General features: G+C 37.6%; 1 protein-coding gene across 5 annotated transcripts in view; it reads right to left on the bottom strand.

Annotated features, from left to right (window-relative positions):
* Window positions 1-12,503, bottom strand: part of RPS6KC1 (ribosomal protein S6 kinase C1) — a 186,261-nt gene that overhangs the window by 3,057 nt on the left and 170,701 nt on the right. For all 5 annotated transcript variants that reach the window (XM_002717514.6, XM_089312180.1, XM_017347788.4 and 2 more), the window contains 2 exons: window positions 7,874-7,956; window positions 5,689-5,784 (listed from right to left, as the gene is read on the bottom strand). In XM_002717514.6, coding sequence (XP_002717560.1) covers window positions 5,689-5,784; window positions 7,874-7,956 — 179 coding nt within the window. The remainder of the gene's footprint in view (window positions 1-5,688; window positions 5,785-7,873; window positions 7,957-12,503) is intronic.

Genomic DNA, 12,503 nt, shown 5'->3' with positions numbered 1-12,503 from the left:
TTTTCTTCTATGATTTTTATAGCTTTAGCTTATATATATTACACAGACGTCTATGAACTACTTGTGTTAAATTTTGTATATAGTGTGAAGTAAGGGTTTGAGCTCATTTTGTTTTTAGCATGTGAATATTTGATTCCTAGCACCATTTATTAAAAAATACACTGTTGTCTTAATTATCATGGCTTTATCAGTGTAAGTCCTCCAAATTTGCTCTCTTTTCAAAATTTTAGATATTCTAGGTTCTCTTCCTTTTCATATACAATTTGAAAACTTGTATACAATTTTAAAAAAACAACTTGTGATTTTCTTGATTCTTCTCTAATTTTGCTTTTTGACTTCTGCTTCCTTTCTTCTACTTGCTTTGGAGTCATTTTGCTTCTTTCCATAGTTCCATAAAGTGCAAACTTACATTTTGACTTGAGAACTTTTCTTTTTTCTCTATATAGGTATTTAAAGCCATACATTTTCTTTAAGAACTGCTTTTTTAGCTCCATCCTACATATTATGGTGTACTGTATGTTCATTTTCAGTCAGTTAAAAACATTTCCTACCTTTTCTTAGGATTTCTTCTTGGACCCATACATAACCTAGAAGTGTGTTAATTTCAAAATATTTATGAGCCAGAAAATCTCTTTCTATTGCTGATTCTTAATTTAAAAACTGTGTTACGGTCAGAGTACATTATGTGATTTCAATCCTTTTAAATACTGAAACTTGTTTTATGGCCTAGCATATCATCTATATTGAAGCTTAGGTACTTGGTAAAATATGTATTCTGAGTCAGTGGATGCATTGTTCTATACATTTCAGTAAGTGTTGTTTAACAATGTTGAGTTGTCTAAATCTTCCCTGATTTCTTATCAATTATTAAGAATGGGATAAAAAAGCCTCCATCTAGTATTTAGTGGATTGTCTATTTTTCAATTCAATTAGATTCCATCTCACATGTTTTAAGGCCATTACTGGCATGTAGTAATTTGTAATTCTAATAGTGTCCTATGTATTCACTCTTTTATCATTATGAAACATAATTCTAGTAGGGTTCTTATCTTACCATTTACTTTATTGTACTTAATATAGCCACTCCCTCTCTCTATGGTTACTGTTTCTATAGTCTATCTAAGAGATTTTTGAAATATAAGAGAGTTGGATCTTAATTTTTTACCCAATTTAATAATGTCTGCCCAAAAAAGGGCAGACATCTGAATTACTGAATTTAATGATTTAATGATTTGAATCTAATTATTGATATGGTAGGTTTATATATGCTACTTTACTACTTGTCTCCCATTGTCATTTTTGTTATTTATTTACTGCTTTCTTTTGTAACTGTTAACTATTTTTCCTGTACCATTTTAGTTCTACTGAATTTCCCTTACCAGTTTGTTTTAGGGTATTTTAGTGGTTACTGCAGGATTACAACATGGTTTTAGTAATTACATCCAACTTAATAATTTTTTATGGGACAGTACTTGCTACCTCCTTCATGCAGCCACAGCCACTCAAAATTGAGAATACACCTACAATAAATATTTCTTCCTACAGAATATTGCCAAGTGCAACTGAAATATTTAATTATTTCTTCACAACATTAATGATCCTATATATAGGAAATTCCACTATTCAAACTTAACCAAAATTTCTTCCTTTTTTCCCTGTTTTTCTCTACTTCTACTTTTTATATCATTCATATACATTAATTCAACTATTTATATGATAAATATCAGTGGATTGCCTCTTATGTGTCATTCCACTGCTGTTTTAGATCTTTTCACCTGCATCACAAGCAGCTGTCTTATTCTTATGTGAGTAGACTTATAATTCAAATAAATGCATCATCAAATTAAAAATGATTGTCATGAACTTTAAACAATGTTGTGATGTAGCAGGTTGGGCCTCCACCTGCAATGCCAGCATTCCATTTGGGTACCAGTTCAAGGCTTGGCTGTAACCACTTCAGATTCAGCTGATATGCCTGGGAAGGCAGTGCAGGATGGCCCAAGTGCTTGGGCCCGTGCACCCACGTGGGAGACTCAGAGAAAGCTCTGGGCTCCTTGCTTCATCCTGGCCAGCCATTTGTGGAAGGAGCCAGTGGATAGAAGAGCTCTCTCTCCCTGTCTCTCTTCCTCTCCCTGTAACTCTGTCTTTTAAATAAATAAAAAATAAATCTTAAATAACAACAACAATAATAACAAACTTTTGTATAACATTTATGGTATGCCAGGCATTATTCTCAGTGCTTAATATAGATCATTTTATTCACAACAACTCTACAACGAGCTACTCTTATTATCTGCATTTTACAGATGAGAAGAGGCTCAGAAAAATTAAGTAAGTTGTTTTATATCGGTAGCAAATGGCAATGTTAGGGTTTGAATTTTGACTCCAAAATCTAAGCCTTATCCATATCACACTACTCGATGAATGTGCGATCTACAAATGCCAAGAATCTATTAGTTTACTTCAATATTACCAAATCCATAAAGGGAATGAAGTATATACTTCAAAACACTAACTTGTCTTTTCACTTGGAATTCTTATGTCTAGTATACAAAATGCTCCTATTACTCTTTAGTGAAACAAATTACTCAAAGAATTTTTATATTAGAAACTGTTAAAATGTGTTAAGAGAAAGCTCTTATTATAAAACATATAGAAATATCCTAAGTCTATCAAACCTGTTTTCACAATCAACAAATTCATGTCTATTCATAGGTCTAGCATTATATTCTTTAATATTTCAGGAAATATATATATATATATATATATATATATATATAACATATCAGTTCTTTCAGCTTTGTTACAACTGGCTTTTCTACCCACTCTTTCTAAAACATGACTTCGAATGTGAAATTCCAAAGGTTCATATTTTGACTTTTATTGAAGTCAATTTACTTAGTTCATGGATTTCTCCACATATTTGCAAATATAAATCCATACACAAAGGCAAAATTGGTTTACGCATGACTATCTTGCTTATCCTGCCATTTTACACACTGTAACAGGTAGCAACAGAGATCACACAAAGATTCTGTTGGTGAAGAGAATGTGTCAGCTAGTGGCACATTCCAGATACAGCATCCAAGACAGCCACTGCTAACGTCCCCCTTCAAGAACAGGTGATAGAGCTGAGCCGCAGGGCACAGAAGTCTGTTTGGGTCTCCTCACATAATACCTTTTAACTGAAAGCGACTGTGCCACAATTACCTAACCGCTGCAAAGCACAAACACACCTGAGGAGTGTTTTGCACTTCGAGAGGAAGTATATTTACTTCAGCACCATTCACTTGACTGGGACAGATGACTGAACCATGGGGACAGGGGATTATGAAATCTAAGAACAAAGCAAGGAACTGAGAGACCAAAAAGGAGAGAATTTCATCAAAGCAGAATAATTATTTCCAAATAAATCATTTTTGATTTTTTTTTTAAATAACCTCTGACCTGTGAGGTAGTGGAAGAGGAAAGTCAAAATGACAAATTGCTAATCATGTCAAGAGCCCCCTTTTCCCTTTCCTGACGATGTTTCCTCAACATGAGTGGTGGTTTCCTTAGGCAGGCCAATGACGAAGACTCATTCCACTCTAAGTTATGGTGTCTGCATCCTGGGATTTAACATACCTAGACTCCTATTAAGTTCTAATAAAGACAGGGACAGAACATGACATACTATTGTGGTAATTCTACCCTCAATAACTTGACTATTTCTTTAAGGAAAAGAAACAAACAACAACAACAACAAAAACCAGCAGTTATTATCCTTCTTTAAAATTATTTACCAAAAAATGCTTACCTTGTGCCCCCAAATAAGATGAGATCAAATGAATAGCTATTCATTATTTTCCATTAAGATGATCCAAAGTGACTGGGGTATTCTCATCTTTGTATTTCCAACTTGATTATATTTTACAGAATCTGGGTAAAGTGATCTTTCGAGTACAACTCTGATCCTCTCTTTCTTCTGTACAAAATCTCCAAATCTCAAATTTTTGATGAATGAACTACCACCACTACTCTACCTTGGTGTTTATAAAAAAGAACCACAGTTTCCCTTTTTACACTCACATACTACTATTGTTCATCTTTACAGTAAGCATTCCACCTCAGATTAACCAGATTTTTCATTTCCTAAACTGAGTCTTTCTGATTCCTTCATTGTCTGTCTGAGCTGTTCATTCCACCTAGCCAATTCCCCCACACACTCCCTTGCCATGATTAAATCCTGTCTATGGTCCAGCAAAAATAATATTAACTCCATAAAATCTTTCCTGCACTGCACTGACTGTAACACCTTCTCTCTTTACTTGCCAAAATAGTTTTTAAACATCTTTGATAGCCTTTATCAAATTCTACCTTGTGTCAGTTATTTCTGAGTCTTATCTATGTAGTGTATAACACTGTCCTTGCATTAAATATCTGCTGAATTACACCAAAATCACTCTTTATGAGAATACCAGTTAATTGTCTTAACAGATTCTTCCCAATCCTTTTTTCTTTGCTGTTCATTTGTTTTCCCTGATTATTTTTTTAAAAAACATGTTGTATTAAATAATTTTACTTGTTCTTTTTCAAATAACCTTTTCCTTTATGTTTTTCATAAACTATAAGGAACCCAGGCCTGACCATTCTTGCTCATTTGCTATAAGCCTAACATTCTACAAAACTAGCAGTCTTCAGTTTACTGCACAAAACTCATTATTCAAAACTAGAGGCCAGCGCCGCGGCTCACTAGGCTAATCCTCCACCTTGCGGCGCCAGCACACCGGGTTCTAGTCCCGGTCGGGATGCTGGATTCTGTCCCAGTTGCCCCTCTTCCAGGCCAGCCCTCTGCTGTGGCCAGGGAGTGCAGTGGAGGATGGCCCAAGTACATGGGCCCTGCACCCCATGGGAGACCAGGATAAGTACCTGGCTCCTGCCATTGGATCAGCGCGGTGCGCCAGCCGCAGCGCGCCGGCCACGGTGGCCATTGGAGGGTGAACCAACAGCAAAGGAAGACCTTTCTCTCTCTCTCTCTCTTTCACTGTCCACTCTGCCTGTCAAAAAATAAAAAATAAATAAATAAAATAAATTAAATTAAATTAAAAAAAACTAGAGGAGTATTTTAAATATTGGGAATGAATAAAAGAAGCATGCTTGAGTTCCAAGCCCATTGCTGGGATACTGACCTTCTATTATCAATATTCTTTCATCAAAGCCACCAGAACTGTATGAATTAACATCAATGTCCAAGTTCCATATGGATGAAGCCGTAGAATGATCTAACTTGACAAGATTTTCTAACAACAGTTCTCTCCTAATCAACCTGAGTAGCCCCTCACTATTTGTAAATTTAAAAGATTAAAAATACCTATTCATAAACAGTTACAAAATCAATAGCAAAAATAGAACAGCCCACACAAGCTAAAAGCAATACTAAAATCTCACACCAGCACAAACATATGGAACTAACCATCAGCCTTCATTAAAAAAAAAAAAAAAAAAGTTTTAACTATCTTCTCTGTCTTCTCTGATCCTACCAATACTCCAGTAAGAGCAGAAGCCTAAGGATACACAGTATAAGTTCTGAATGTGCAATCATAAATGAGTCTCTCTTGCTCAAAACTAATTTCTTTTAAAGTTTTGGAGCTTTCAGGCTCTGCTAAGTTGCATGGCTGATAAACTTGGCCAATAAGTCAATTAAATTACCTGTTGAATGAGTGAGCGAGCCTCTTCAGAGACACATTCTGGCATGTTCAGGGTAGTGTGAGTGTTTATTCCTGCTGGATGGCACTCTACCAGAGTCTGAAACAATCAATCAGGAACACTTCTTATCCCAAATAACACCATTGTCTAATCCATCACAGGATTTATGGACAGCAAGTACAGAAAGCTTAACAATTACCTCAATTGGAAGTATAATAATTAACACAGTTCCACCTAAGCAATTGAGCCTGAGGGCTATGAGGCCACAGAACTTCTAACTGAAACAAAGGCAGACAATCAGCATGGTCACAGAGAGCTCAGTATGTTACAGCTCCCTTTCCCTTCATGATAAGATGAATGACTCATAACAGAAAAATTTACATTACTAACATGGGAGTTAATATCTCTTAAATAATCGGTGTTCTTTTAAAATTAAATCTTCAAATTTTCAGAATGTGTTGATAATTCATGTTGGTATAGCACTTTATAGTTCAAATGTACACAAAGCTGATTTACACATGTCAACTTCACAACAGTCGTTAAGTTGGTATTATCCACACATTGAAGGTACTTGACTATTTCTAAGAGTGTAACTGCTTGGAGTTGGTGCTGTGTGGCATAGCAGGTAAAGCCACCGCCTGCAGTGCTGGCATCCCATATGGGCACCAGTTCGAATCCCGGCTGCTCCACTTCCCATCCAGTTCTTTGCTATGGCTTGGAAAAGCAGTAGAAGATGGCCTAAGTCCTTGGGCCCCTGCACCCATGTGGGAGACCCAGAAGAAGTCCTGGCTCCTGGCTTCAGATCGGTGCAGCTCCGGCCATTGCATCCATCTGGGGAGTGAACCAAAGGATTGGAAGACCTCTCTACCTCTGCCTCTCCGTAACTCTGCCTTTCAAATAATAAATAAATCTTAAAAATAAATAAATTTTACAAAAAGAGCATAATTGCTCATTTCCTTTACTAAAGTCTATTAATCTCAAACATCATATGTAAAGGTTATTACAGCAGGCATCTGGCTCAGCAGTTAAGACACTGTTAGGGACACCCACATGCTGTGTCAGAGTGCTGGTCTGAAACTCAGCTCCTCCACTCCCAATTCCACTGACTGCTAATGTGGACTATAGCAGGCAGTAGGTGATGGCTGAAGTACCTGGGCTCCTGCTACCCATGTGGGAGACCCTCCTGGGCTTCAGTCTAGCCCAGCCCTGTCTGCTGAGGGCATTTGAAGAGTGAACTAGCTAATAGAAGATATGTGAACTAGCTAATGGAAGACATGTCTGTCTCTGTCTCTCTGTCTCTGTCTCTCTCTCTCTCTTTTTCAAATACAGTAAAAATAATTTTTTAAAGATTTTTTAATTATTTGAGAGGCAGAGTTACAGAAAGAGAGAGAGAGGGAGGGAGGGAGGGAGAGACAGAGAGAGAGGTCTTCCAACTGCTGGTTCATTCCCCAAATATCAACAATGGTTGCAGTTGGGACAATCTGAAACCAGGAGCTTCTTCTGGGTCTCCCACATGGGTGCAGGGGCCCTTGCACTTGGGCCATCTTCTACTGTTTCTCAGGCCATAAGCAGAGAGCTAGATCAGAAAAGGAGTAACCTGGACATGAACCAACGCCCAAATAGGATGCCAGAACTGCAGGCAAAGGCTTAGCCTACAATGCCACAGCATCAGCCCCGAAAATATTTTTTTAAAGAAAGCTTTGTATAAAATTTATTTATCGGAGATTGTATAAATTCTTTCGTTATGCTAGTATAAGTAGGAAAAAATTATAGTATTGAGAAAAAAAGATATTACCTTTAATATCTACATTAATTTTCTAAAATCAGAATTCCATCCTGGCTCCAAACAAGATATTTAAAACATCCAGAGAATTCTAATACATCTAATACTAATGAACCTTAAAGATCTGATAGTAGCAGACTCACCAATTCAGAAAAAAAAATTTAAGTCTTATACCTAAGTATCACTGTGATGCAATTTTACCAACAATTTATTCAAAGAAATATAATTTGACTTTTTAAAAAATCTATAATCTTGATAAGACTTCCAGTACTCTGCTTGCCTTTGGCACCAAAGCTTTTCTTACTTAGTCCCTGACCTAAAAACTAAAGGCAAAGGCTAACGTTCCCAATTGGAAATCAAGGTAGCATCTGGATCAATTTATTAACCGTCCAGGTCAGTGCTTACCTTGCCAGTGAGAAGTTCAAAGAGGACAGCACCCAGACTCCACCAGTCACAGGCTTCTGTTTCTTCCGTGATGGCTCCAACCTCTAAACATACCAAAAAAGGTTGATATTAAAATTCCAAAGGTCAATTAAACTTTCAAAATTAACATGTATTAGCAAGGTGACCTTTTTAATGCTGAGAGAGCATATACTAAATACTACTGGGCTTTCAAAATTCCTGAAAGTTACTTATCCCTTTGGTCACCTACTGTGGTTGCATTTTTTTTATGCAGTCATATATTAAACTGAGACATTTGTTCTTTAGTTGATAGAGGGACACCTTCAAGATGCTGTACTTAAAAGTTCCATGAACCTACAAGATCAGCATTTTGCTTAATTTTTCAGATTTCAGAAGGGATAGCCAATTCTACCTCAGAGGCCTTCTTTTGTTTTAAAAATAAAGACTCATTAGGTTCAGAAGGAACTTCAAAAATTATCAACAGCAATATTAATCATCCTTTTACTTAAGAGGTTAGAAACCATGGAGGTGAAAAGCCCTGTCCAATGTCATACAGCAGTGTCATCGTCCATCCCCTACATAATCAATGGTTTTCAACTAAGAAAGAGCATATGAAATGCAAATCTACTCATTTTGTTACTTAGAAGTACAGATATATTGTTTTAAGCCACAACTGGAACTACTGGCTAAAATAAGAGCTCTTAGAATATTTACAAATTACAGTTTTTTCTGTTATGCCCATTTCTCCCCAGCACAAGCATTTACACATAATGAGAGTTTTTAGGTATCATCTTCCAGCGTCCTGAACAAATCAGCAACTTTTGGACCTTACATCGTTATTTGATGGCTTCTTGTCCATCCTTTCCTGATGACATTCAATTAGTTTTCCCTTGCCAACCTCCACCCTTCCATTCCCACTTGATTGAAAAAAATACCCTTAATTTGACGATAGGTATTCTACAACTCATAATATCCTAAAGTTTGTAAGCAGTTAGGTTGGAAGGCAGAAGGTAATAAACGGAAGGGGCATGTAGGCATCCAGTCTTTTTAACCACTGTTTAATACACCAATGGTGTAAGAACACCAGGAAGTTCTAGAACAGCATGGACTTCAAGGTTTGCAGCAAAGGTCATGGAGGACAAGACAAGACAAAACAGCCATTCCTATGCAAAATACTGAAATTACTCTACTGCACAAAACTCCTTCAAGTTACCTTTTCCTGGGTTTCTAACAGCATGAAACCATGGCCCCTGGCACCCAGCACTTCTCTAACCTGCTGTCCTCTTCAAGTGCCAGATCATAACCTGGATTCTATAACTACCTGCCCTCAGTGAGGCAGTAAAAAGAAAAAAACATTAATCCAAATTATTGTGTGAATACCTGGACAGCTCCTATAGAACCATCTGTAGTTGTAAAATAGTTGCCGGTTTGAGAAAATAAGAATGATCTAACAACAGAGGCTTAATCATAAACATTGCTGGACATCTCTATGATTGGGACACAACCATTTTAAATGATGTCTTCACATAAGATTTATGTATGTAAGTAAATTATATATATATATATGATTTTTTAAAAAAAGCTAGAAAACAACAGATTTCTAATTTAAAAGTATATGTTTACAAAAAAGACTGGTGAAAACATAAATGTTTTTAGTAATTTGCCTCTTGGGTGGTAAAAATTTTTTAATTTAATTCATTTATTTCTTTGAAAGGTAGAGGCAGGGCACAGACATACAGATATCTCCCAGCTGTTGAATGACTCCCAGGTACTCAAATAATGCAAAGTAAGCAATCATTAAGTGATGCCCTAACCTCTACATCAAACATCCATCCCTAAAAGTTTTATCTTAGTGATTTACATGAATTGTACCATCTAGTAAGAGTAGAGCCAAAAACATTCAGGCTCGTGACCCTGCAGCAAAGAAGACGACAAATATAGGACAAACTTCCCTAAGTGCGTTCACCTATGAAGTTTCCTCTGCAGTTTTCATGTAATTCAGGATAGAAAGAAAAATGGGCTAGGAATCTAGAGTCCTGGGTTGAATCTTCAGGAATTCACTTATCCATAATGTGAAAGGAAGATCTGAAGATCTTGGGGTTAAACTTAGCTCTACATTCCATGATTCTGATACTTGGGGTTCCCTAAAATAGGGATTCTCATGGAGGATAATCCCGAGGGGCTGTATTTCAGTGACTCAACGCTACCCCTTCCCAGATTCAGATATACTTCCCACTCCTACTCCCTACCTCCCCCAGAAAGCCACTATTACTTTCAGAAGTGTGCTACTAGAGAGGATACGTGTTTAGCAACTGTAAAAAAGCAAAACCAGAAAACTGACTATAGTTATGTCATCAAATATAACCTTTTGTACATTTCCTTCCAGTATAATAAAGCACGCAATGGATTACATCATTTCCCTGTTCAAAAATCTTAAATGGCTTCTCACTGACCATTAAGTAACATTCGAATGTCTTGCTTAATCAGGCATGTATATATAATCAGTCCTCCATAAAAAGGTCTGAACCTATCAGATTCATTCCAGCAAGATACACAAAGCAGCTATAAGAGGGAGTGTAAACTAGGTACCACACTAGGCACTAATACTCCATAGAACTATTATGCTTTGGCCACATTGCTAAATAATGTAAAACTAAAAAAAAAAAAAATCCATTTTCCCACTAGCATAGTTAATGGTTTCATTTTTAAACACCTTTTTGCTTAAAAATTTCACTTATTCCATTTACCTTCACCATACAGCAAGCAGTATATACTCATATTTCTTAGTTTGATATAAAGGTTTTTCACCTGCTCACAATTCCAGACGCAAAATTATTTCTTCACCATCTGTTCTGAACGTGCCACCAGCAGGCCGCGCTTTGCATGCACAAATGCTGCTCTGCTCACAGTAGGCACACACTGCAGTGATGATAGTCTCCACAATCAAATAGCAGCTAACATGCACGGGCTGTTTACCATACGTAAGGAGCTGGGTTTCACACTTGACATGAATTATTTAAAATTTCCAGGCAACTCTGTAAAGAACCAATTCGACTTTGAGAGAAACAGAATACTATTTCTGTGTCCAAGAAGACAACGGACCTGGGACCCAGACAGCTCAGAGGCATGTGAGATGAACAGTTTTGAGTGTGCTAGACTAGAACTACCCCTCAAGTCTGTGCTCATACGGTCCCTTGTTAGAAGTGAGTATAGGTTTGTTCAGGTGGATTTATGTCACCAATTGCTCATATAATTCAGAGAGGTACCTTGCAAATTCAGCAAATACCTACAGTATCATCTCCAGTAGAGCCTGGGCCACCAAAAGCTGCCTGGAATGCCTGTTCTCCCACGTGACTCCTGCGAATCTGCACCCCAGATGAAATGTGGCCTAGTGTGTGGGGTGGGGACAGAGGGGAGGGCGTTCTGAAACTGTCAGACATGTATAGTGCATCTTCCTGAGCCTCAGAGACTCTGTGTGAGAGAGAGATACTGTGTTACTACTAAAAGACACACACACCTATTACGGGACATCATGTGAAATTTGCACGATTTGCAAGATAAAAAGACTTCTAAGAAAACTCAGAATCTATTTCACCAGTCCCCTGGGCTGCCCATGTGCTATACTGCAGTCAGAAGTACTTGGGAGGAAATGTTTGACAGGAACTTCATGGGACAGAGGAGGTGTGTCTGTTCCTTTATTGGTATCTGTGAACCTGTTCAACGAAGGAATCGAAGAACTAGGGTCATCAGTTCTGTGCCACTTTCAAAGCCCTGGTAGGTTCCTCTCAGGGTCCTACACAGGTAGATAATGAGCACCATATCATTTCAAATGTAGACCGACTGCCACAGTGTCTGATGAGCCCCGATATGAACGTGAGGCCATGAAGACCGCAGCAAGAGTCCCTACAGCCGGCTCACTTTCCCTCTCCCCACTGGGCTTGCTAGCTCATCCTGGATGCTGCATGCACAAGTCAGATAACTGCTGGGACACCTAGCACTGTAACCATGGTCAACTTCTTTCATGATCCCTTTTTTTCCCACCATTCCTTGATTTTTACCTTTCTTCCTCCCTGACAGCTTATGTCCTTGCCTTTCCCTGATTTTCTGTTTCTTCACTCCTCCTGGATGTGACAGTTCAGTTTTCTAATGGCACTCAGACCAAAGAGCCTGCGGGTCCCACTTAAGAAAAATTGCCTCTCCAAGTACACGACAGCTAGGCTGAATGTCATCTTTAACTCAACTGGGCCAGCCAAGGTGGATAACAAAACACAAAATCGGAAAAAAAGACACTGAACAAGTTTTAAATCACCCTCTTAACAACGCAGCTCTTCAAAATGACTTTCTGTTAGCAGGGATGCACTAATTACATGAAACTGACATCAGGACCAATGGTCCTTGATCTTCATAGACTCTAAGCTACAACAAAGAGTTCTCCAGGAAAGATACAAAGAACTTCCTACCAGCTGAGAAGCTTAAATATTAGAACAAATGAAGGTCAGAACTTGTGGAATTTCTTCTTTTTAGGTTTTAAGACATAAAAATATTTTTTCTTTTAATTATCAGAATGAAGGGCTTGAGTTGTCCTTTTAATATCCTTAAGGACCAATAATTCTTAGATTAAAATCTTAAGATA

Source organism: Oryctolagus cuniculus, chromosome 13 (assembly GCF_051225735.1).
Source record: "Oryctolagus cuniculus isolate XC-2025 breed Fujian yellow rabbit chromosome 13, ASM5122573v1, whole genome shotgun sequence".
NCBI lineage: Eukaryota > Metazoa > Chordata > Mammalia > Lagomorpha > Leporidae > Oryctolagus > Oryctolagus cuniculus.
Note: the sequence above shows the minus strand (reverse complement) of the source record. Positions and strands in the feature narration are given on the sequence as shown.